The sequence below is a fragment of the Cryptomeria japonica genome, chromosome 9, assembly GCF_030272615.1.
Source record: "Cryptomeria japonica chromosome 9, Sugi_1.0, whole genome shotgun sequence".
NCBI lineage: Eukaryota > Viridiplantae > Streptophyta > Pinopsida > Cupressales > Cupressaceae > Cryptomeria > Cryptomeria japonica.
Window position 1 is genome coordinate 671,033,535 of NC_081413.1, and position 22,680 is coordinate 671,056,214.

At 35.6% G+C, this 22,680-nt stretch overlaps 1 protein-coding gene across 1 annotated transcript in view; it reads left to right on the forward strand.

Moving 5' to 3' along the window:
* LOC131033852 (uncharacterized) overlaps positions 1-22,387 on the forward strand; it is a 50,412-nt gene extending 28,025 nt beyond the window's left edge. The window contains exon 2 of the mRNA XM_057965147.2: positions 21,425-22,387. Within this exon, the coding sequence (XP_057821130.2) occupies positions 21,425-22,106 (682 nt within the window). The 3' untranslated portion in view covers positions 22,107-22,387. The remainder of the gene's footprint in view (positions 1-21,424) is intronic.
* Positions 22,388-22,680: the final 293 nt, after the last annotated feature.

A 22,680-nucleotide genomic window follows, 5' to 3' on the forward strand; every position in this document is an offset into this window, starting at 1 on the left:
ATTCAATGGTCACATAAGGAATGTACTTCCATTCTTGATAGATTTTAGCCTATCTTAGCTAATACCAATACTTGGCTCAAGGGCAATGGTGTTAGACTCATCAAGATCAAGATTGGAAAAGAAGATGATTCTACAGGACCTGTCGGACTCAAGTCTAAAATCAAAGTAGACAATAAGGAAGGTGCATCATCTTCAAGCACAAGAATCAAGTTGAGGGTTAGCAGAGCAATGGTACTTCCTCCTAAAGAAGTGACAATTCGAGGGAAAGAAAAGCCTCAACTTCATATTCATCTAATTGATGTTGAAGATCCAGAGGAGGAACTATAATCAAATAATGCTCCCAAGTCACCCATTTCGGAGTCACCTCATGAAGTTCCCCCTCAGATTCCTTTGGAATTACCTATGTCTTCTCTTGATGTGAGTGTGGATGCTTTTTCCATTGTTCATATTGTTCCCGTTTCAGCGGGTGAATCTCCTCAAAGAGTCATTCCGATTTCAGCAGCAGAGCCATCTCTCGATCATCCTCAAGAGAATTTTATGAATATCTTTGAGGATAATTTTGCATATGCTCCTTTGTCAAAGATTGATACTTCTGCTTCTAGTTTTGATGACTTCATAATGTAGTCATTAGGACCTTTGGTTAATGAGTAGTCTATAGTTGTTGTTCAAACAGTAACTTCTCCCAGGATGACGACTGTTGTTCAAACAGAAACTGCTTCTCCCTCACTTTCAGTCGTTGCTCAAGGAGAATTATGGCTTTACCTCCATGGCTTTGTTCTTTTACCCTAAAAGAAAGAAGAAAGAAATCTCTCTTGACATCTTTGATTTCCAGCATCTCAAGCAATCAAAAGTTCAAAACCCAAGGTTGCCAAAAGAGCTAAGACAATTTCAAGGGTAATAGTGGATAGTAACAGAATGAAGGTGGCTGAGATTGTTGATCCAATTGTAGACAAGCCACAGAAAGAGATGCAAGCTGCTGATTATAGGATCACAAGGGTGGAGTTGGGCAAACAAACGCATGAAGTGGTCAAACATGATGCTCAACATTTTGTAGCCTCATTGGTGCAGCAGTATGATGAACTTCTAGCAAAGAAGGATAAGCTAGAAGAGGAAAATGTGCAACTTGTTGCTGCAATTCAAAAGATCACCAAGTCTTCTAATGAAGGGGACAATCCTTCAACTTCATTAAATGCAAAAGAATAAGTCCAAGGAGTCGAAAGAGTTGCTCAAAAGGTACAAGTGTTGGATTCTTGGGTAAATAAGCTTCATGATTTATGTACTCAAGTATTGAAAGATGTGTTCCAAACGATGATCAAGTTGGAGACCATTGAAGAAAAATTGAACCAGGCTTCCGATGTTTTCAAACATAACCTAGAAAGAGTTGAAGGCAATTTGACGATTTGGCACAAGATGCCTCAAGAAAAGTTGAATTTTTTTCAAGAACATGACATTATTCCTTCCAAAGTCATGTATCTAGAATTTGAAGAACTCTTGGAGAACAAAGTCCTTGTTCTCAAGTCACTCATTGAGGATATTGATGATGCCATGAAATTACACACTGAAGCGTTCCGAGATGTTGTTTCTTGTTGTGAGAAAGCCTCTAGTAATATTATAGATCAGAATGGGGAATTGTTGCTAAAAGAAGAAGTTCTCTTAGATCTACAGATGAAGATTCACCATGAATGGAGGAATGAACAATTTTCAGCTATATCAATTCAAGCTTTGGTGAAATACCAAATCTTATTGCAGGAAATTCAGTCTTCTCTTGAGAAGAACAGCGTCACAATCCTTCGTTGCAATGATGTTGTTGTGAAAACCATGATCGTTGCGAACAATACTCACGAACCAAATCTTGATGAACTACAAATGATCATCCAGAAGTTTGAAGGGTTCATGGTCAAACATGTTGTAACATAAGTGTTTTTCAACACTTAGTTGTAGTCTCAAATTTGTAATTTCAGTATTGTAGTTTCCTTGTAGACAAGCTTACTTGTAAAAGCAAATTTGTAAATTGCAAGTTGAGTCATTACTTGCTTTTTTGTAATTACAAGCTGGTTGATTACAAATCAATTTAGAATAGGACTTGTAATTTTGAATAAGTCTTAGTAGTTCAATAAGTCATGGTGGTTGAGAGAGTTTCTCAAGTTAATTGAGATCCTCCCACCTTTTTCTCAAAACTCCTCTCCTATAAATACTTGAGGGGGTCTAATTTAATTTTTATCTTTTGAAAAGAAAGCAAGTAAACTCTACTAAAATTTACAGCAAGAAAGACTTAGTGCTTTTTATATGTAAATTGAAGTTGAAAGAAATAGAAGAAGATTGCTCAAGGATTGAGACTTTGTGCTAAATATCTTGTGCTTGTGTTCAATATTATCTTTCTTGCTAGTGTTTCTATAAGAGCTGAATCAAATTTGATTTGCAGACTTTGTGTTGCAAGTATTGGAGATTAATATCAGTTAGAGTAGATATTCTGTTGAGAGAAGTTGAAGGACTTTGTGCCTACACTTGTTCTTGAGAAAAAGTAGAAGTAGATTATGTGATAAGAAAGAGTTGGGAGACTTTGAGCTCACACTGGTTCTTGTTGTTTTATGTAGAGAAGAATAAGATATTTCAGACTTTGTGCTGCCATACTTTGTTCTTGTTATCATTAATATAGAAAAGGGTAGATAGGAATTCACATATTCAAGACTTTGAGCTTGATATTGTTGTCCCGTTCCGAAGGAAGTGACGGAAGTCTTTGTGCTCTCAAGAAACTTCATTTCCTTTCTCTCACTTTGTTTGATAAGTTGTTACTGCTGTAATTTTCAATTGCTATCACTTTTCTGTGAAGAGAAAAGGATATAGTTTTTCTTGAAGGAAGAAGAAAAAACTATTGTCTCATCCGTCTTTAGTTTAAGAATAGTTTATAGGTAGGGGGAGCCTTCCCTTAATTAGGAGAGTATCATACTCACACGCTGTGGCTGAAACCACAATTTTGTACATTCCCCAGGTGTACAAAATTTTCAGCCAACACTAAGATCAAAATTTTGTATGGGTTGTTGGATATATTGAATCAATTTTGGACCTTTTGATGGTCCAACAATTGGATTTGTTAGAGTGGTGGGGGTTAAACAAAAAATAAATGGATATAAAAATATCTCTAGAAAAAATGAGTAGCCAAGGTATTTAATTAAAATAGAGGTTATTTTTATTGGAAACATATAGGGTCTTTAAATTAGAACATAAAGACGTAGAAGAGAAATTAGGTGCATTATTAAGTACGCTACAAAAAAAGGTGACATGACATAGATTTATTGAGTAAAGACCTCGTGTTACACACTCACAATTTGTGGATAGCATAATGTTGGTAGAAGAACCAACCCTACTGGATTGTAAACTTGGTGGCTTTAGGGTAATTAATTAGCAAGGGAAAGACTTAGGCCTTGTTGCTAAATGTTAGAATCAAGGAATAGAATATTTTATTCTAAATTAGAAGATGTGAAGTATTTCAACTCATTCAAAGATACCTTTGGATGCCTCTCTTCAAAGGAAAGGTGAAAATTAAGGTGGAAGAAGCTTTTGGCCTGGTTTAGTGCAGAAATTTTTAAAATTTTAAGTAGTTGGAAAGGGAAATAGTTATCCTTAGTAGGACTTTTATCCCTTATAAGTCCAGTATTCTGGTCAGTCCCAACTTGAAAAGAAGCCAAGTGCAGAATAAACACTTCCAAATGCTAAATCTAATAGGAGAGATGATGCAAAAAAATTCTTACAAACCTTTAACTGCGGCAAATTAGATAAACACATTCAAAATCAGATTTAAACAAATAAACTCACATCAACAAATATATGTGGGAAACCCCTTTCCAAAAAAAACCCACACTCCAAAAGACAGACTCAATTGTATTATCAACAACAACCAACAATTACAATACAATGCCTAGAGCCAATTCTCTTTAGGAGTAAATACAACAGCAGAGAATTATAGAGAATATATGGCACACAAAAGCTTCTTAGAAGATATCCGACCTATCATACAAAATACACTACTAAGCTACATATTTATAGAGCTCAACACAAGTAGAAAGCGTCCATGGTTTCCAAAACCAACTCCAACGCCAAAGATGTATGTGGTGCCACAAACAACTTGCTAAACCCATGACACATTGCACATAGCAACTTCCAAAGCAACAAATCATAACTCATTGATAACGGTTACCTTTCCATATGCAACACCTACCCCACACCACTTGTCAAAGTGAACTCCACCATAAATACTAATTGTCAAATAATAACCCCCCATGACTTCCACAAAACTAGTAACCATCATAGAAATTGTCATAGTTCCAATTTAGCAACCTATGACACTAGTCCCCTCTTTTTGGGACTTCCAAAGTGGGTGTAATAAAATAAACATGTTTGGACTCTAGGTTGAGACACCTTAATCTCAACATTCTCCTACTTGTCAAAGACCTATCAAGAGTCAAAATTGTGTCATCTACTCAAGGCCTTAAGGCCCATAGAACCAGCACACCATCTAAACTTCCCAGTGCTCACTAGCTTCGTCAGTGCATCTACAACATTCGCCAAAGTATCAACTTTCTCCACCTTCACCTTTCCATCTTCCACCATATCATGAACAAAATGAAAAAGTTCCAAAAAGAGCTTTGTTCTGGCATGGAAAGTAGGATTCTTTGCTAAACAAATGGAACTTTGGCTGTGACAACAGATAGTAATCTGACTTGCATCAAAACCAATATCAGAATACAATCTCTTAAGCCAAATGACATCCTTACAAGCATGAGTAGCTACCATGTACTCTGCTTTTGTAGTGGACAAAACGACTACAGCCTGCCGCTTACTCATCCAATTGATAGCACCACCAAACATCGTGAAAACATATCCACTGGTGGATCTTCTACTATCAATGTCACTTGCCCAATCTAAATCCACATATCCACGAATGGAAACTAAATGTTGCGGTCTAGAAGTATAACCATGAAAATACAAGGAATACTCGGAAGTACCCCTCAAATACCTGAACACTCTTAATTGCATCCCAATGCACCCTACTAGGATTAGCCATATATCAGCTATGGAATCCCACTGCTTGGGCAATGTTTAGCCTCGTACAAACCATAGCGTACATGAAGCTACCAACAACACTAGCATAAGGTACTCTAGACATGTCCTCCATCTCAGTAGGATATTTTGGACAATCCTCCATAGAAAGCTTCATCCCCTATAACACCAGATCAACTAACTGCCTACAAGTTGACATGCTAAATCTCTCCAACATAGAGTTAACACACTCACTCTAGGTCATCCAAAGCTTCCTCCTAGCTTTATCTCTAATGATCTCAATCCCAAGAATATATCTTGCTACATCTAGATCTATCATCTCAAATTGTGCTGCTAATTGAGACTTCAAATCTAAAATCATTCTTCTACCATTCCCAATAAACAACACATCATCCACATACAGGACTATGATAAGAATGTGACCATTTTCAAATTTATAATACACACAATGGTCAGATTTAGATCTCAGAAATCCCAAAGACAACACAAGTGTCAAAATTTAGATACCACATTCTAGGAGACTATTTCAAACCATACAAATATTTCTTCAACTTACAAACAATATTCTCTTTACCTTTTTCAATGCTATGGATGTGACATATAAATTTCCTCCTCCAGATCACCATGAAGGAACATTGTCTTCACATCCATCTGCTCGACTTCCAAATCATAAAGTGTTGCAAGTGATAACAAGAATCGAATAGATGTCAGCTTAGCTATAGGAGAGAATATTTCACCATAATCAATTCCCTCCACTTGAGAATACCCTTCCATGACCAACCATGCTTTATACTTCTCAACATTGCCATCTGAACCTAATTTCTTCTTGAACACCCATTTACATCCAACGAGTTTCAAGTAAAGGTATCAAATCCCATGTACCATTCTTCTTTTATCCAGCCATTTCTTCATTCATGGCTTCCATCTAAGAATCTGGATCATGCATACCCATAGCCTCTCTAATGGTCCCAGGCTCGTCAGTGTTAGCAATCAAAGCAAATATGCAACTGGAATACAACAAAGAATATCCAAACCTTTCTACTGAATAACCGTATCTATCAAGTCGCTACTTATCATGGATAGACCTCTTCGATTGCTGAAGTTGAGGTTCTTTCTCTTCTTTAGAACTTTCAGAGATTTGAGCTCTCCTCATCATCAAGTCCAACAAGAGTGCGTAGTTCATTTCTTATCATAGTAGATGGTTCCTGAACTGCCTCCCTTTTCTATTTAACTTCCTTCTCTGGCTGCAAATCAATTGTGGAAGGTTTCAACTCATGAAAGATCACACTTCTACTATAGAATACCTTCTATGCAACTGGATGCCAAAGCTTGTAGCCTTTCACACCAACATCATAGACGATGAAGATACACTTGACCATTTTGTTGTATACATCCCTGATTCTTATGTAAAAAGTATTTTAACTCAACAAAAAGTGGGAGGCAACAAAAGAGGAGCATGGGTTACTAAAGTACAAGAGTATAATCTAGACATTAAGCCCACTAAGTTGGTCAGAGGACCGTGTTTGTGTAAATTAATTGCAGAAAATAAGTTAGCAGAGGAGGAAGAACTGCCCACTACCTTGTTTGTAAGTCTAGAAGATCCTTGGTTCTCCAATGTTGCACACTATCTTACCTGGAATGAATGTCCAAGACATCTGTTTACAAACGAAAAGCAAAACCTAATATTAAAAGCAGAAAAATATTTGATCTGGATCTTACCTTATACAAGAAAGATCTCGATGGAACTTTCTTGAGATGTGTAGATAAGGAACGACAATAGAAAATTCTAAAATCATTTCATGATGAACATTTGGAGGACTTTTTTCTTCAACAATGACAACCTTCAAAATTTTAAGACAATGTTATTACTAGCCTAGAATGTTTAAAGATACATATCAGTGGGTGGCAAGAAGTGAAAAGTGCAGGGAGGCCACATCTATCAGCTTTACCCCTTAACGGGTGGTTATTGAAGAACCTTTCCAACAATCTAGTCAATCCAATTTCAAGTGTTGGACATACCCATACTCTGACAGCTACAGATTACTTTACCAAATGGGTGGAAGCTATATCGGTGAAACGTACTACTTTTGGTGTGGTGTGTGACTTTTTTAAAGAAAATATAGTGGTTCGTTTCCGGGTGTCTTTAAAGATTGTTACCAACAATGCAACTAGTTTCTTTTCAGCTGAAGTTACTTATTTTTGCTACGAACACAATATATCACTTTCACATTGTTCAAATCATCACCCATAGGGCAATGGACAAGCAGAATCAAGCAACAAAAATTTAGTTGCAATAATGAAGAAATTGGTAAGTGACAATCAAAAAGACTGGCATAAAAAATTGTATGAGGCATTATCAGCTAACAGATTTACACCAAAGAGAGCTATAGGTATGTCACCTTTTGAGTTGGTTTATGGGATCGGAGCTGCAGTACCCATACCTATAGAATTGGCCGCATCTAAATTGTAGACTATAATTGAAGATCAAAAATTTCAAGATTCCTTGGAGAAGAGGATCATGTACCTTACAAAGATAGAGGAACAACAAACTGATATGGTGGACCGAATCACTTTGCATCAAGCAAGAATCAAGAAGGTCTTTGACCAAAGAGCAAGGCCAAGAAACTTTATAGAAGGAGACATGGTGCTGCTATGGGATAAAAGAAGAGAACCGAAGGGAGCCCATGAGAAGTTTGATTTGCTCTAGAAAGGACCATTTAAGATTCATCAGATATGTGGACTCAATGCATTTAAACTCACATATCTTGATGGCACAGTCGTACCCTTGCCATACAATAGGCAAGATCTCAAGTTGTATCAATTGTGAAGTAGGTGCCCCCTGCCTTGTATTATAGTAGTTTAATTAAATTTGTCTTTGTTTCTATTCTATCTCATTTTTGGTGTGTTGTGTTTGGTCCCTTCAATTTGTCTTCCATTCACCTCTATCGCCCATTTTGTAACCAAAGATTCTAGGTTCATTACTTTATCCTTGGCAGTCTAAGTCCACAATCAGAGCCAGTTGTTACCTTGTTTTTGCCATAGTCGTAAATTTCCATCTTATCTTGGCAAAAATGATGTTCTGAGGCATTTGAGCATCTTAAAAGTATTTCATTGAAGTCTTTGTTCTTTATAAAAGTCCCCATACTTAGTCAACTCTGATCATGTCGGCATTTTGCATGTTTTTGAAAACTTTGTTGGTAGTTTGCCAGGTTTTGCCAACTATGTCAGTCACTGACAAAGTTTTTCTAACTCCCCTTTTCACCACCTTCTCGAAACTATTCTTCTTGTTGGTGTTTTGAGTCAAAGTGATAACTTTTGAATACGTCAAATTTTCCCTCTTGTCAAGATTTCCAAAAACTTTCAAAATCTCCAAAAGGCCTATGGTGCCTTTCTATGTCAGCAATTTTAGGAGTTATCAAAACTCATAAAAATCCTGACATAGTTCAAAAGAAGAATTAAAATGTACAAGGAAAACAAAGTTCAAAGTATAAAGGAAGCTCCCATTGCCACATGCTTGGAAAACTTCAACCAAGTCAACTTACACAAGAATTGTGATAACATCCTGCCAACTTTGAAAGAAGAAGAACCGTACACTTGATCCGGTCTCTTATCTTGCTTAAATATAAATTTCAACTCTTGTACTTATATTATTTAAATTTTTCTGTAAAGGTTATGCTAGGTTCTTTTATCTAATAGACTATTTGCCATCAAGCCGTGTATCTCAGTTACATGTCACCTCAAGGATATGTCATGGTTATTCACTATGGGTGTATCACCACCGTGACTTTTCTAATGGCCCTCTTAGATATTTTTATGATTTTATATAATATAAATACTTTTCTTTTGTATTTTTTGATCATGCATATTGAAATAAATACGAAATACAAGACAACAGCTATTGTACTTCCATAATTACTAAATATTATTATTCTAATGGTAAAAATCTCAAAACCCAGAAATACTAAAACCAATACCATAGATATCCTTAAAATCCAGAATATATTAAATGATAAGAAAATATCACCAAAATGCAGATTACTTACAAGACTATTGATATATACCAAGTCTTAAGTATACAACCAGTCAAGGAAAGGATTACGGCAGTAATTAGAGTGAATACTTCAGCTAGACTATGTTGTCACTGAGAAAGCCATGGAACAACAACACATATTATTCCCAATTAATAAGCTACACCTCTTTTTATTTTGGAGTAGTATGGCAGACAATGAATAACATTCACCCTGCAATATGTACAGAAGACAAAGACAAATAATCCAAACAATATGATGTCCAGAAAGCTATGGCAAGTCCAAGGATAAGGTATGGCACACATAAAAATTCAAAGCCTATCATCATAAATACAAACAAGATGTAGTATAGTTTCTACCAATAAGGTACAGCTGTAATGTCAGCTGTAATGTCCCCTTCTTTCAAGTAAGTCATTTATTGGAAACCGAAGGTCTATTTTATTCTTGTCGGCTAAATTGGGTATTTTAAGGGAATAATTATTTAATTAAATTTTTAAATAGTCCTAAGCTTCTCAGGATTATTTATATTAAATCAATCAAAACCTAAACCTTGGTTATTTTAATAAAGTGAATTTATTTTATGTCATTAAAAAATTATAAAATGGGTCACTTTATGAGCAGGAAATTGAAATTAAAGAAAAGAAAATAAATAACTCTCTCAAAGATAGATATAAAGAGTGGATAGTCAAAAAGTAAACCATTCTTTGCTTTCTTATTTTATTGGAGAGCTTTGAGAGCTTCTCTTTCAGTTCAGCAAATCCTAGGACGAAAACCCTTTGACTTCTTGGTTGATTGGACAAAAACCTATTTCAGTCAACCTTGGTGGATTTGCAAGATTCGCAGATGTAGTTAATCAATGGAATAAGAAATTTATTGATAGTTGTAGACATCAAGATTGCAAGTACAAATTTAAACAAGTTTGTAGGCAAATATAAATTTGCAAAGTGTTGTGTGTGCGAATGAATATATATCAGAAATTATTTATAGTGTTGTGTGTGCCTGTGGAAGAGTATCATAAAATTCAAGATTTTTTATTTTATGCTAAGTATTTTAACCCAGCCATACCCTTTTGGGGTACTTGGAAGGGTTCATACATACTGAAGATATTCCTAAGAAAAGGAAAAGTTCATTAGAAGGCTTATTAACCTTAATAACATCTGTCATAGCCTTTGTAGGCTCTCCAAAAATTATTGAAGCAGCTTCATAAGGAAATTGCAGCTTTAATATTGCTTTCGTACCATTTCTAAATGAGCTATACCACTTTCAAAGGCAGAAATATATTTATTGATGGTTCCATACAAGTTTCCAAGGCAATCCAAGAAGCTGAATGGAAGTTGACTTCTTTTTTTTATATTCTCCTTTAAAGGTCAGCAATTAAAATATTTGATTTTTTTTTAAGTTAGTAGAAAACCTAGTATTTGTGTTAACAGCAATACATGTTTTGTCTTGTCTGAAGAGATTGTGTTAATTTTATATGAACAAGAATTTCTTAAGCATTGCAAACAAGATACAAAAGTTATTTGCGGATTGATAATCTTGAGTAGAAAACTGTTTTATATATATATCTGAAGAATTGTAATATCTATTTTGTATCAACTTGATCATATATTTGTAATATTGTAAAGTTCAGATTTGAAGTAAGTAATTATCTCATTGGTAACGTCCTTAAGGTAGGTGCCTAAGGACACTGGATTGGTGCCCAGATTGAAGAGTTTATGATAGCAAGAGTTGGTGCTCTTTAGAAAGGGATTGGATGATTCCTTAGGGTTGGTGCCCTTAAAACATTGTAAATCATTTTATCTATGAGGCTGGATTAGGACAGTAGCTCCTAGCAGCATTTTTCACAATAGTTTTTCCCATCCTGGTTTTCCACATATTTTGTTGTGCATTGTCTTCATTGTATGGTTGCATCTCTTTCTGATTTCAGATTTAATTCCTTTCAGATTTCAAATTGAAGTTTGATAAAGTTCATCAAAAGTTTATATCTTCTACTGATTCACCCCCCCTCTCAGTAGAAGAATTGTATTCTACAATTGGTATCGGAGCCTAGCGCTTAAAAAGACTTAATCAGTCAGAGTAGATCTTGGATATAGAAGACATGACTAGTTTGGAAGGATCCTGATCTAATTTGGCACCTTTGTTTAATGGTACCAACTACACTTTCTGGAAAAATAGATTGGAAACTTATATTTCTTCTTTAGGGTTTGATGTGTGGTTGTCAGTTGTAAATGGTTACACAATGCCTACATTTCCTTTGACGGATCCTCCAGATAAGAGAGACTATGAGAATAATGCTAAAGCAAAAAATGCAATTCTTTGTGGTTTGCCTAACATTGAATTTATCAAAGTGATGCATTGTTTTTTATTAAAAAAGTAGCAAAACAAGGGTGTTGGCCCTTTATACAAACAACCCGTAGGTGGAAAAAAAGAAAGGTAGCAAAACAAGGGTGCTGACCCTAAACAAACACAGGTCAAACAAACCTTCAACAAAAAAACAAAACCACTATTAAAGGCATGCCAAACCAATAACATCCCAAAGGGACTCTCCTCAAGAGTGAGGAGAAACACCCAGAACTCGATTCACAGGAGTTCTGGGGGCGGGGGGGAGACTTCCCTTTCCACCTACAACAAACAACAATCTAGGTAATACTGTTATTAGGAACATCATAAGAAGGATCAAGCTAGGAGATCCCCTCAGCGTTTTTGTCTGCAACTAGAACAAACTATTGTTGCAGAACAACATTAAGAGTAGACTCACCAAGAGCAGACCGTTGCTATAGAACAAGAGCAACAAGAGAAGAAGCCTCAAGGCCAGAGGAGGCCATAGCAGAAGTGATCAGGGGGCCAACAGAGGCCACATCGAGAGTCAACGACACAACCTCATCCTTATATGAGGAGACATCATCATCAGAATCAAAAGCCATGACAGTCAAATGATCAGTAGTAGGATCTTTCAAAGTGATGCATTGTTAAACAACAAAGACAATTTGGGATAAAAAAAAGAGCATCTACAAAGGCGATGACAAAGTGAAGCAAGCAAAGTTGCAAAGACATGAAGCAAAATTTGAGGGCTTAAAAATGAAAGAAGAGGAGCAGATTGCTGACTATCTTCTTAGGGTTGATGAGGTTGTTAATGCCATTAAAACCCTTGAAGAAGATATAAAAGGTACTATTGTAGTTTAGAAGGTTTTGAGATCATTGTCTCTGCGGCATGATTCTAATATTTTTGTAATTGAAGAAGCAAGAGATCTTATTAAAATCACAATTGATGACTTACATGTATTTTTACTGCATTTGAAATGAGAACTATAAATGAAGATACTCTCAAAAGAGAAGTTGCATTCAAAGCAACAATGAAAGTGAAGGAAGAGAGTTTGGAGTCAAGCAAAGATATGGATGAAGAACTTGTAAAGAAGCTCAAAAAGGGTTTTGGAAAATACAAAGGGAAACTACCCTTCAAATGCTTCAATTGTGGGAAAAATGGGCAGTTTGCTGCTAAGTGTCCCTATGCCAAAAATAACAAAGATGATGAAAAGGCTTCAAGAAGAACAAAGGCCAGTTTCCTTACAAGCAAAGAAAATCTTCAAAGAAGAAAGACTTATACATCAAAGAAGAAAGTACAAATTCAGATGAAGTGATGAATCTGATGGTGAGATATTGTTCATGGTAATTGGTTCACCAAATCAAAGTGATAAAGATTTGCATTGGCTTCATTGTATGGTTGCATCTCTTTTTTATTTCAGTTTTAATTCGTTTCAGCTTTCATATTGAAGTTTGATAAAGTTCATCAAAAGTTTAAATTGATTAAGGAACAAAAATTTATATCTTCTACTAATTCACCCCCGCTCCCCTCTCAATAGAAGAATTGTGTTCTACAATTTCAAGTTGATTGTGATGCGATTGGATCAACTATAGGAGGAGTTCTCGGCCAAGAGGGAAGACGAATAATATATTTCAGCAAGAAGCTAAAAGAGAAGAAAAAATATTCGGTCTATGATCAAGAATTTTATGCAATTGTGTAGGCGCTCCAAGAAGTGGAGACATTATTTGTTGCCAAAAGAATTTGTGCTGTATGCAGATCATCATGCTCTGCAATTCATTAACAGTCAAGATAAGTTGAATCAATATGAAATGGATTGAATTTCTACAGAGTTATTCTTTTGTTTTGAAACATAGAAGCAGTAAATCCAATAGAATTGCTAATGTACTAAGTAGAAGGATTTTGTTGTTGAATGAGCTAAAAGTAAATTTTGTTGGGTTTGATTCTTTGAGTGAGTTGTATGAACAAGACCCAGACAAGGAAGCATGGATAGCGCGGAAGAATCCAATGGGAATGGATTGAACTCCATGGCTAGAGTATTTTATTCAAGAGAATTTACTATTCAAAGGCAAGAGGTTGTGCATACCTCAAGGCTCCATGAGGTAGAATTTGATAAGAGAAAAGCATAGTGGTGGATTGGGTGGACATTTTGGTAATGATAAAACAATAGCCATGCTGAATGAGAGTTATTATTAGCCAGGGATGAGCATTGATGGGAAGAAGATGGTACAAGGATGTAAATATGTCACCATGCAAACGGAGTGAAGTTGACTACAGGATTGTATCAACCAATACTGATACCAAAGAGGCCATGGGAGCATATTAGCATGGATTTTGTTTTGGGTTTACCTCAAACATAGAGAGGTAATGATTCAATTTTCGTTGTAGTTGATAGATTTAACAAATTTTCTAAAATGGCTCATTTCATTCCATGCCAAAAGACTAGTGATGCTTCCCATATTGCAAATTTATTTTTCAAAGTAGTTCAGTTACATGGCTTGCCTAAAAGCATCATCTCAAACCGTGATACAAAGTTTGTTGGCCATTTTTGGCATACATTGTGGAAGAAGTTAGGCACATAGTTGGGTTTCAGTTCAGCGTACCATCCACAAACTGATGGTTAGACCGAAGTTGTCAATAGAAGTTTGGGTAATTTACTATGGTGTTTGACTAGTGACAAACCAAATTAGTGGGATTTAATATTGCAACAAACAGAGTTTGCCTATAATTATTCAGTCAATAGGAGTGTAGGAAAGAGTCCATTCAATGTTGTGTATGGGTACAGCCGAAGAGTGTAGATGAACTCATAAATAGTGCAAATTTGGTGAGAAAAGTATTGTAGCGAAAGATTTTGCTGATTACATTAGAGATTTGCACAAAGAAGTGAAGGAGAATATGCATAGAAGAGAACAATAATTTCAGATTGGTGAATTGGTGTGGGTTCATCTAAGAAAAGAGAGGTTTCCATAGGGAACCTATAATAAGTTGAGATGAAAGAAGATAGGTCCATGTAGAATCTTGAGAAAGTTTCCAGTTAATGCCTACGAAGTTGACCTTCTGGAGGACATTGATATCTCTCCTATATTCAATATTAGTGACTTGTATAAATAATATGAGGGAAAGCCTAGTGCATAAACACATCTACCAACAAATACATCTCATAAACCAATGTAGGTTGATTAGTTTCTTGAGAACAAATCTGAAGAGGTGATGCAATCATTGATTCTAGAGTTTCAAAGAAGATGCATGGAAAAGAATACATGGATTATTTGGTTCGATGGAAGGGCAAACTAGCTGAGGAGGCATCTTGGTTAAAAGACAAATGATTTGTCTAAGCATGGAATTCCAATTCCAGATTGGCTCAAATGTTCATGAGTTCCCACTCATGGAACATTTCTCCTACTCAAGGTGTCTAATGCAAGAGCATCCTAGGTGTATGTGCAATCCTCATCTCCAAAAAGAAAAAAATTCTTTCAATTTCCATAACATAGAGTATGCCCGACAAGTTTTCTTCTTTTCAAAGTGGTGAAGATTCCAATTTCACAAAGTTCTTTGGAGACTGAAGGAGTTCTTCGAACCACGCCTTACTCCAATAAGGAATTGAAGACTAGAGATTTGAAGATTTCTAATAAGGATCGACCATCTCATTTGGTTTTAAAACCAAGTTTGGGGCCCAATGAAGTTGTGTTAACTCATCTTGAGTTCAACAAAGTTACATCATTGGTGGAGATATTGAAAGTTCGCAAACAAGTTCACTTTTTTGAAAGGTAATGTATCGATGAAGGGGCTTTTCCTTAAGAGTCTTTTAGAACCCGACAAGTTTCCATAAAAACCATTCAATGTTGATAAGTTAGAAAGTGTTAGCAAATGCCAATGAAGTTAATTTCTAAAGTGTCAAAGGCAATGAGGCGAACACTCAAAGAAGTTTTCTAATTTGTTTTGGAACTCGAAAACATTTCATGAACTAGTGATCTCTTGGCAAGAAAAGTCTGATAGAGAAAATTAACAAATGCAGAGGCTTGAGGGTGTTATAGAACTCGTTTCAAGACCCAATAAAGTTATCCTAACCTGCTCGACCACCAATACTCATGCATATTCTCATTGGTAGTCATTGAAGAAGGTGAAAGGAAGGTGTTTTCTTTTGCCACATGTAAGCATCTGTAATGTCCCCTTCTCAGCTATAGCTAGTTCAGTTCACCATTAGCCTATTGCGGAGACCCGTAGGCTAGTTGGAAGCAGAAATTAGGGTTTCCTATCTTCTAGGAGAACTTGTTTTTCAGGGGTGTATTTGAGGGAGTTTATCAGTTTGGATTACAGATTCCTTCTAGGTTTTCTGAGAGCTTCGCAATGATGTAACATGCAAGTGAGCCTGAATACTTTTTTGAACTTACTATTTTTAGTAAGGTGCGAAGATCGCTCAGAATGCGGTGAAAATGACTTTTGGCACACTTACTATTTTTAATAGTATGCTATTTTTAGTAAGTGTTATTTATAGCAGTGCTATTTTTGGCAAGTTCTTGTGTTCGAACTTGGATGTCTATTTTTGGCAATACAGTTCAGTACCTTGGCCTAAGCACAATGTAGGCAATTGTTAGTTTTTGAAGAGGGCATATTTTAATGACTTTGGCTTACATGTACTTCATCCAAACTTGGACGACCTAGAGAAGGAAATATTATTTTATCCTAAGTCTTTTGGTGAAATATTTCACCTTCATTTTGGGATGCCATAGTGCAATTTTATTAATGTTATTTTATAAGCCTTAAGTTATCCAAAAAGTGCGACCAAGGGAGGTTTTTGACTTGGATGCCATATGCTAAGGGAATGAAATGAAATGCCAATGCCGAATTAGGAGGAAATGAAAGTGCATTTGATTTGGGCGCCATTTGGAGTGACTTTGAATTTGAATTTGGCCTGGTGAGAGGTTATAAATAAAGGCCTTGGGCTCTCATTTGGAGGATCCATGAATATTATAACAAAGTGCTGCCGAAATGTTGTTGGAATGCTTCGAGGAATGCTTAACTCCTAGACTACATGCTTAGCTTCTTGCTTGAAAGATAGCGACTAGTTGAGTTTTGGGACTGTTTTTCACTTAGAAGAATGGATGGATTCATTGCAAAGTGTGTTCGATTTTTCTGATTTTGGAGTGTTGTGTGTGTGTTCCAGGTTGCTAGTTTTGGTGTGGTTGTAGCTTATTTTCATTCATATCTCTCTGCCCGTGCGTCCGTTCATTCTAGGTATCATCTCATTATTTCTCTATGCTATAGGTGATCATATCTGTAAGTTTTTAGTGCCTATCTTAAATTAGTGCCATTCCTTACCTTACCTGAGCCCGGAAGGAAGTAGCTTGTTAGCTGGGGACCATCCAATAGTTTTTTAGCTGCTACCGGACCGTCCATTTTATTTTATTATTGTTTGGCTGTCTTGAATTTTTAAATGCAAATCAAATTTTCTACTTGGTCGTACCTTGTTGTAATTGCCTTGGGATGCATGCAAAATAGTTTGGGGTCCGTTTGATGCATTTTATCAGTCCTAGATTAATCGCCTATCTTCTAGCTTTCATTTGCATCTGATTTGGGGTCATTTCGTTGAGTGTGGGCAAAGTTGTAAGCATTTTGGTGAGTTTAAGGTTGCTGGTCTGCATTTTCCCAGCGTGTGGTTTGCATATCAGAATCTGAAAATTGATAGTGTGGAGTGTGTTCTTGGTGTGGTTGGTCTGTGTTGGTTTTGGGAGTGCTTATATTATCATTTGCAGCGATGGACAATGATGTTCTAATCTAAAATCTCATGCTCTTTATTGTAAACCGGATTAGTAGTACTAACAACTACTTCTTTCTGGATTGTAACATCAGACCACATTGAATAAGTGGAAGAGGCTGGCTTGCCGCCTTTCTTTGCTATTATAATACTGTCCTCCCGCTGAATAAGCGGTCGAGTAGACTGTAATTTCATTTTCAGTCCTCCCACTGGATAAGTGGTCGAGTGATTGTTGCTCATTTCAGTTTCTTAGATTTTGTAATTTGGCTGGTTGCACCGCCAAACTGCTATGGAAATCTCTATCACCCGTTGGATAAGCGGAAGGGGTTGGCTTGCCGCCTAGCATTGTAGTTTGCATTGAAATTTCCAGTTGATTATTAAGCTAACGATCCCCTTATCATTGTATGCTCTCACCTTCCCACACTGGCCTCTTGGTGATCAGAAAGTGGAAGGGTTCCTTTCAGCAGTGTTTGATTTTCATTTCCTAACCCTAACAGGTGCTTTGTGATGTTTGAAAACTGAAAAAAATTTGAAAAAAAAAAGTAAGGGGATATTTCAGCATCTGATTAAACTGTCTGAATGACCATTGAACTCCCACATTTTTGTATATAAATTCAAATTGCCAACAGTTGTTTAGTTAAGGAGGGACATAAGAGAGAAGTTAGGGAGTTGCCATCAGAAAAGGAAGTAGACAATTGTCAATTGGGGGTAGGAGAACTGTGTTCGAGAATGATTGCAGCAGAGATTGGAAGGATTTGAAAGTTTGCAAAGAAAAATGTGATTGAATGTGCAAACTAGAACATGAGGTAAATTTGAATTTCAATGTAATTTCTGACATTATTGTAAATTCACAATAATTTCTTGAATCTCTCAATAAAGGACATCATATATTTGTTACTGTGCATTTCGTTTCCTATTTGTGTTATATTTGTGCTGCATGTTTGGGCTTATCCTCGGGCATGACTACTCCATACACCAAAAGGTTTTCATCCTCAAGCATGGAGATGAACAAGATGCTCAAACTTTGAAAAATAGGTTTGATAATAATAACAATGAATGTCCTTTTCAATGCTAAACTCTTCTTTTAGATTCTCCTATTGATTTAGGTTTTCTTTTCTCATCTAATATTTCCTCTGAAGGTATTCAAAAACAATTTAATAAAACATTTATTTAGGTTCTCTTAAATAAAATAATAATATATAAGTTATTCTTTCTATAATATTGTAAAATAAAATTACTAGAACAACTTAAAATATTATTGTTAAATTTTTTCCCTGACTTTATCCTTAGCCCTGACTTTATCCTTAGCCTTTGAAAAATGAAAAAAGAGATTACAGAACTCCCAAATATTTTAATTCTAAAAAGGAGACATGATACCCTTTTAGACACCTACAATACCACTTCACGTCCTATCATCCTCTGAGTTGGTGGGAAAAATGAAAAGGGATTAAAATAAATGTTAACTAGAACATAGTCACACAATTTACCAAAACAATAAGCACAATTATGGGATCACTATCATGACATCCATAAGTCCCCAAATTACTTTATAATTTGGTGCGCATGGCAACGGCTGCCCCCTTTTTAGCTTATTTGTTTCTTAATGAATGTGTATCTTTTAGGAACCTACTAGATGTCATGAATGTGTGTAGCCATTGTACACCAAAAATGGTGCTCACATTAAAACTTCTCCCTCTCTTAATAATCGACAATAATGATGATGATGCTCCTCAAATACTGAACTATTTAGTCCATACATATAATTATTGGCAATAAGCATGATACATGTAAGTTAATCCTAACTTAATAACATGAAAGATGTCATAAATAAAATGCACCACTGACTTATATCAAAATTTTATTAAATATAATGAGTGTCAACTAGCTTCATTGTAGATAATCAAGTGGAAGGGATCCCATCAGGTCACATACAAAGTGATGTCCTTATTTACTATATGTGAAACACGTGTAAAATACTTTCTAATGGAGATCATAAATAAATGTTGTTGGATAATTTATTTTATTACTCAAAGTATAAAATGCTGATTTTGTCATTGATTTAGCTCAATAATTCTATCCATCATAGAGATCCAATAGATAAATTACAGTCCTAGTTAATGTTCATAATTAATGGGTCCAACACTAAATGCATACATTGGTTTGTGGGTGATTGGGTTTCATTGGGAGTGGTGCTATATTAAAACACACCTTTGGTGGTCTTTCTAAAATTAATCTCTATTGTTGATTTTGATTTTGTATTTTAATCAAGGTTTTCATGTTTTTGTTCTGTCCAACACTAGGAGAATGTTCTTACTTAGAAATGTCTGTTTAACTCTTTCTTAGAATGTACATCTCTAGAATCCAACTTTGAATTCAAGACTATTTTGTAGATGGTTCAAGATCTCAACATCTAGAAGGATTCCTTTTGGTGTGGCTCCTTGAGAAGGTTCTTGGATTTCATGTTCCTTGTGTGTCTATGAAAGGTAAAATGTGCAATGTTTTAGGTTTCTGTAGGAGCTTGGTAGCCAAACCTTGGGAATCTTTATCCTTTCCAACATGGAAGTTTGTCTCTCTTATTAAGTCAAGCTCATCTCCCCATTCACCCACAAGACAACCACCAAACCTATTATCTTCTTCACACCTCATATCATGGGTGGTACACACATAAAACATAAGAGAACAAGGTGACCTTGTAAATGGTATCAACAATTGAATTAACTGTGTAGCATACAATACAAAAAATGATACAACAATCTCAACCTCTTAGATTTCTGATAAAATTGATAAGTACCCGTAAATGCCAAAAAAAAATTAAAAAATGGGACATAACATATAAGAAAAGCTGGGAAATAGGACAAAACTATAAACTATTAAGGTACACCATAAATTCTAGATCCAAATTTAGCAGGACCTGACATTACACCAAGGAAAATTAATAATATGTGAACAAAATTCATCAATGGAGTTCCCGATTTGTGATGAAGAATTTTCTTCCCAGTATTCACTTGAGATTAGAAAAAGATTGACCTAGACCAAACGTGCATTTGAGATCATTATACATGAACCAAGGAGGGCAGCCAGTGTGTCACAAAATGGGAGTAGCTTTTTCATAAACGATGATCTTTTTGAAAAGTGGCATCTTTCTTACTCTTTGAGATGAATATAGCCATGGAGTAACCTTTGGCATTATGAAAATGTCCATGAATCCAGAGGGCTTCCAATTTTCATTCACTTAGGGTTTCAGAGTCTTAGGCCTAGGGAAGCTTACATGCACCTACAAATGATAACACATTTCTACAAGAACGAAAGAATTTTCTCCATCTCTTCAATTGGGAAATTGGGAATCGGATTCAAGGAGAGAAATTATCTTTAGGTAAGACCAATTAAACTTCTTTGGAAAGGTGGTTCGACTTAACCATTTTTTATTGTCATGCTGGTGAAGAATTTCAAAATATTTTCCCGGGAGAATTGAATGGAATTCTGAAAAAATGCATCCTTAAGGGATTGGAGAGACTATGGAGGATACCGTGGACTCCCAAACCATGGGGACTACAGAGAGATATTAGCAAGAGATGGATTGAAATTAATATAGAGGAAAGGGAGGGGATAGAATTTGAAACAGGCAAAATTTCAGAGACCATCACAATCTGAAGTCTTCAACAATTGATGAGAGCTTGCCATCAACTGTATCTATAAAAAAATATCATATTTCTTAATATAACAAGATGTGATTTTGCGACCATACCACTCTCATGTCAGTCTTTCCTTGTTTGTTGAATCCCATACGCCTTCATAGGAAAAGATTTTACATCTAGGATAGATTATGTTTGAGGGGTTATATATGTTATGTAGTTAATGTATTTCGTAAATAAGTAACATTAAAGACTCCACACTAGTGATAAGTATAATGTGTCACAATCTCATATAACCTTTCCTAACTGCATTCAGCTCAATTCTCATAAGTTGCATTAGTTCCTTATAGCTGTGTAATTATCAGATTTCATGTCAATACTAGAAATAGATATTATAAACTAAAGATATGATATTCTTTATTGACCTTCTAGATGTGTATTTGCTCTTGATAATGGTTTATTTTATTTCATTGTATTTACAAGGGATAATGTATAAAATGTAAATAGAATAATACATATGACAACATTTAGTACAATTCTTAAAGGATTCCCTTTAATGATTGACTTCGTATTCTTTGTTTTTCTTAGTAAGTTACAATATCTCACTCACTGTCGATATTGAAATATACAGCATGTGCAGCCAATGCCAGTTTGTAGCAGAGAAGGTTAAAGAACTAGACGTCCATGCAAAATTGGATCCTGGTCCTTCAAGTTGCCAGTTTACAGCGGAAGATGAATTGGAAATTCGTTGCAATGTCAATAATCTTCAGAATAAAAAAAGTTCTAGTGTCACCTCAATGCATTGCTTACGAGACGAAGATGGTAAAAATGATACTTCATTGATTCCACTAGTTCAAGACACTAGTAATGTGGCATGCCAACTTTCTTCCACAGTTGTCAATGAAACGCACAAAACGCAGCATGGAAATGTCATGGACATTGAAGATTCAAAACTAAGTAATTTAATTGAGAGAAGAGTGGAGCCAGAACTTGATGGTAGTGCCATGACTTGCGCAGTCCCTCCTTTGAAACGAAAACTAATAGATGATGATTGTTCCAATGAATCTGGATCCCAAAAGGCACCCAGATTCATAGTGCATGCATCCAAATTGCAATGTGCAAATCATAGTAAAGGGTGCTCTTCGACTATGTCCTCTGAAAATTGCTATACAAGGCATTCTCATCACGACATTGTCAGTATGTCAGATTTAGCCCCTGATCATGATAACTGTGAGCAGAGGGACCATTCAATGCTTAAAGAAACTAGTTTTAAACTTGCTCTAGAAGAAGATCTTGATGATGATGTCGAGTAGCTTTTCGAAAGTGCAATCCATGCACCTTTTTTCTCAGAGATAATCTGCTAATAAGATGCCTTTATTGATGGATAAGATTGATAAAGTGGCAACTCGTGGATAACATCTGATGGATTGATCTTTTCAGCATTAATAAAATAGACAGGAATAATCATGTTCAAAAGTAAACTGTATAACATTGTTAACTAAACCAGCATGAAAATTATTATATGGATCTCCATGTGACATCATGTAGATATAAATTGATTCACTCAATACCCTCATTCATATAATTTTTTATCTTTGCACATACGTTGATTACACAATTTTTTCCCATATTATATAAGCTCTCTAATTTTTAGATGATTGCAAATCATGCTTAATTTTGTTTTTAAATATTGGCAAAGTGCCCACAAAAATTAAGAGCACCTTAAGTTTCATTACTTCATTCAGTGCATAAATGAAAATAGGGACTGACTGATGAGGATGTTATCTTGGTAAGGTAATAAAAACCATGTTATATCCTACGAGTTGTTTAGAAGTTTTCAGACATAGTTTATTTCTTAGATTGTTTAAAATCTTAATTAACTAGAGA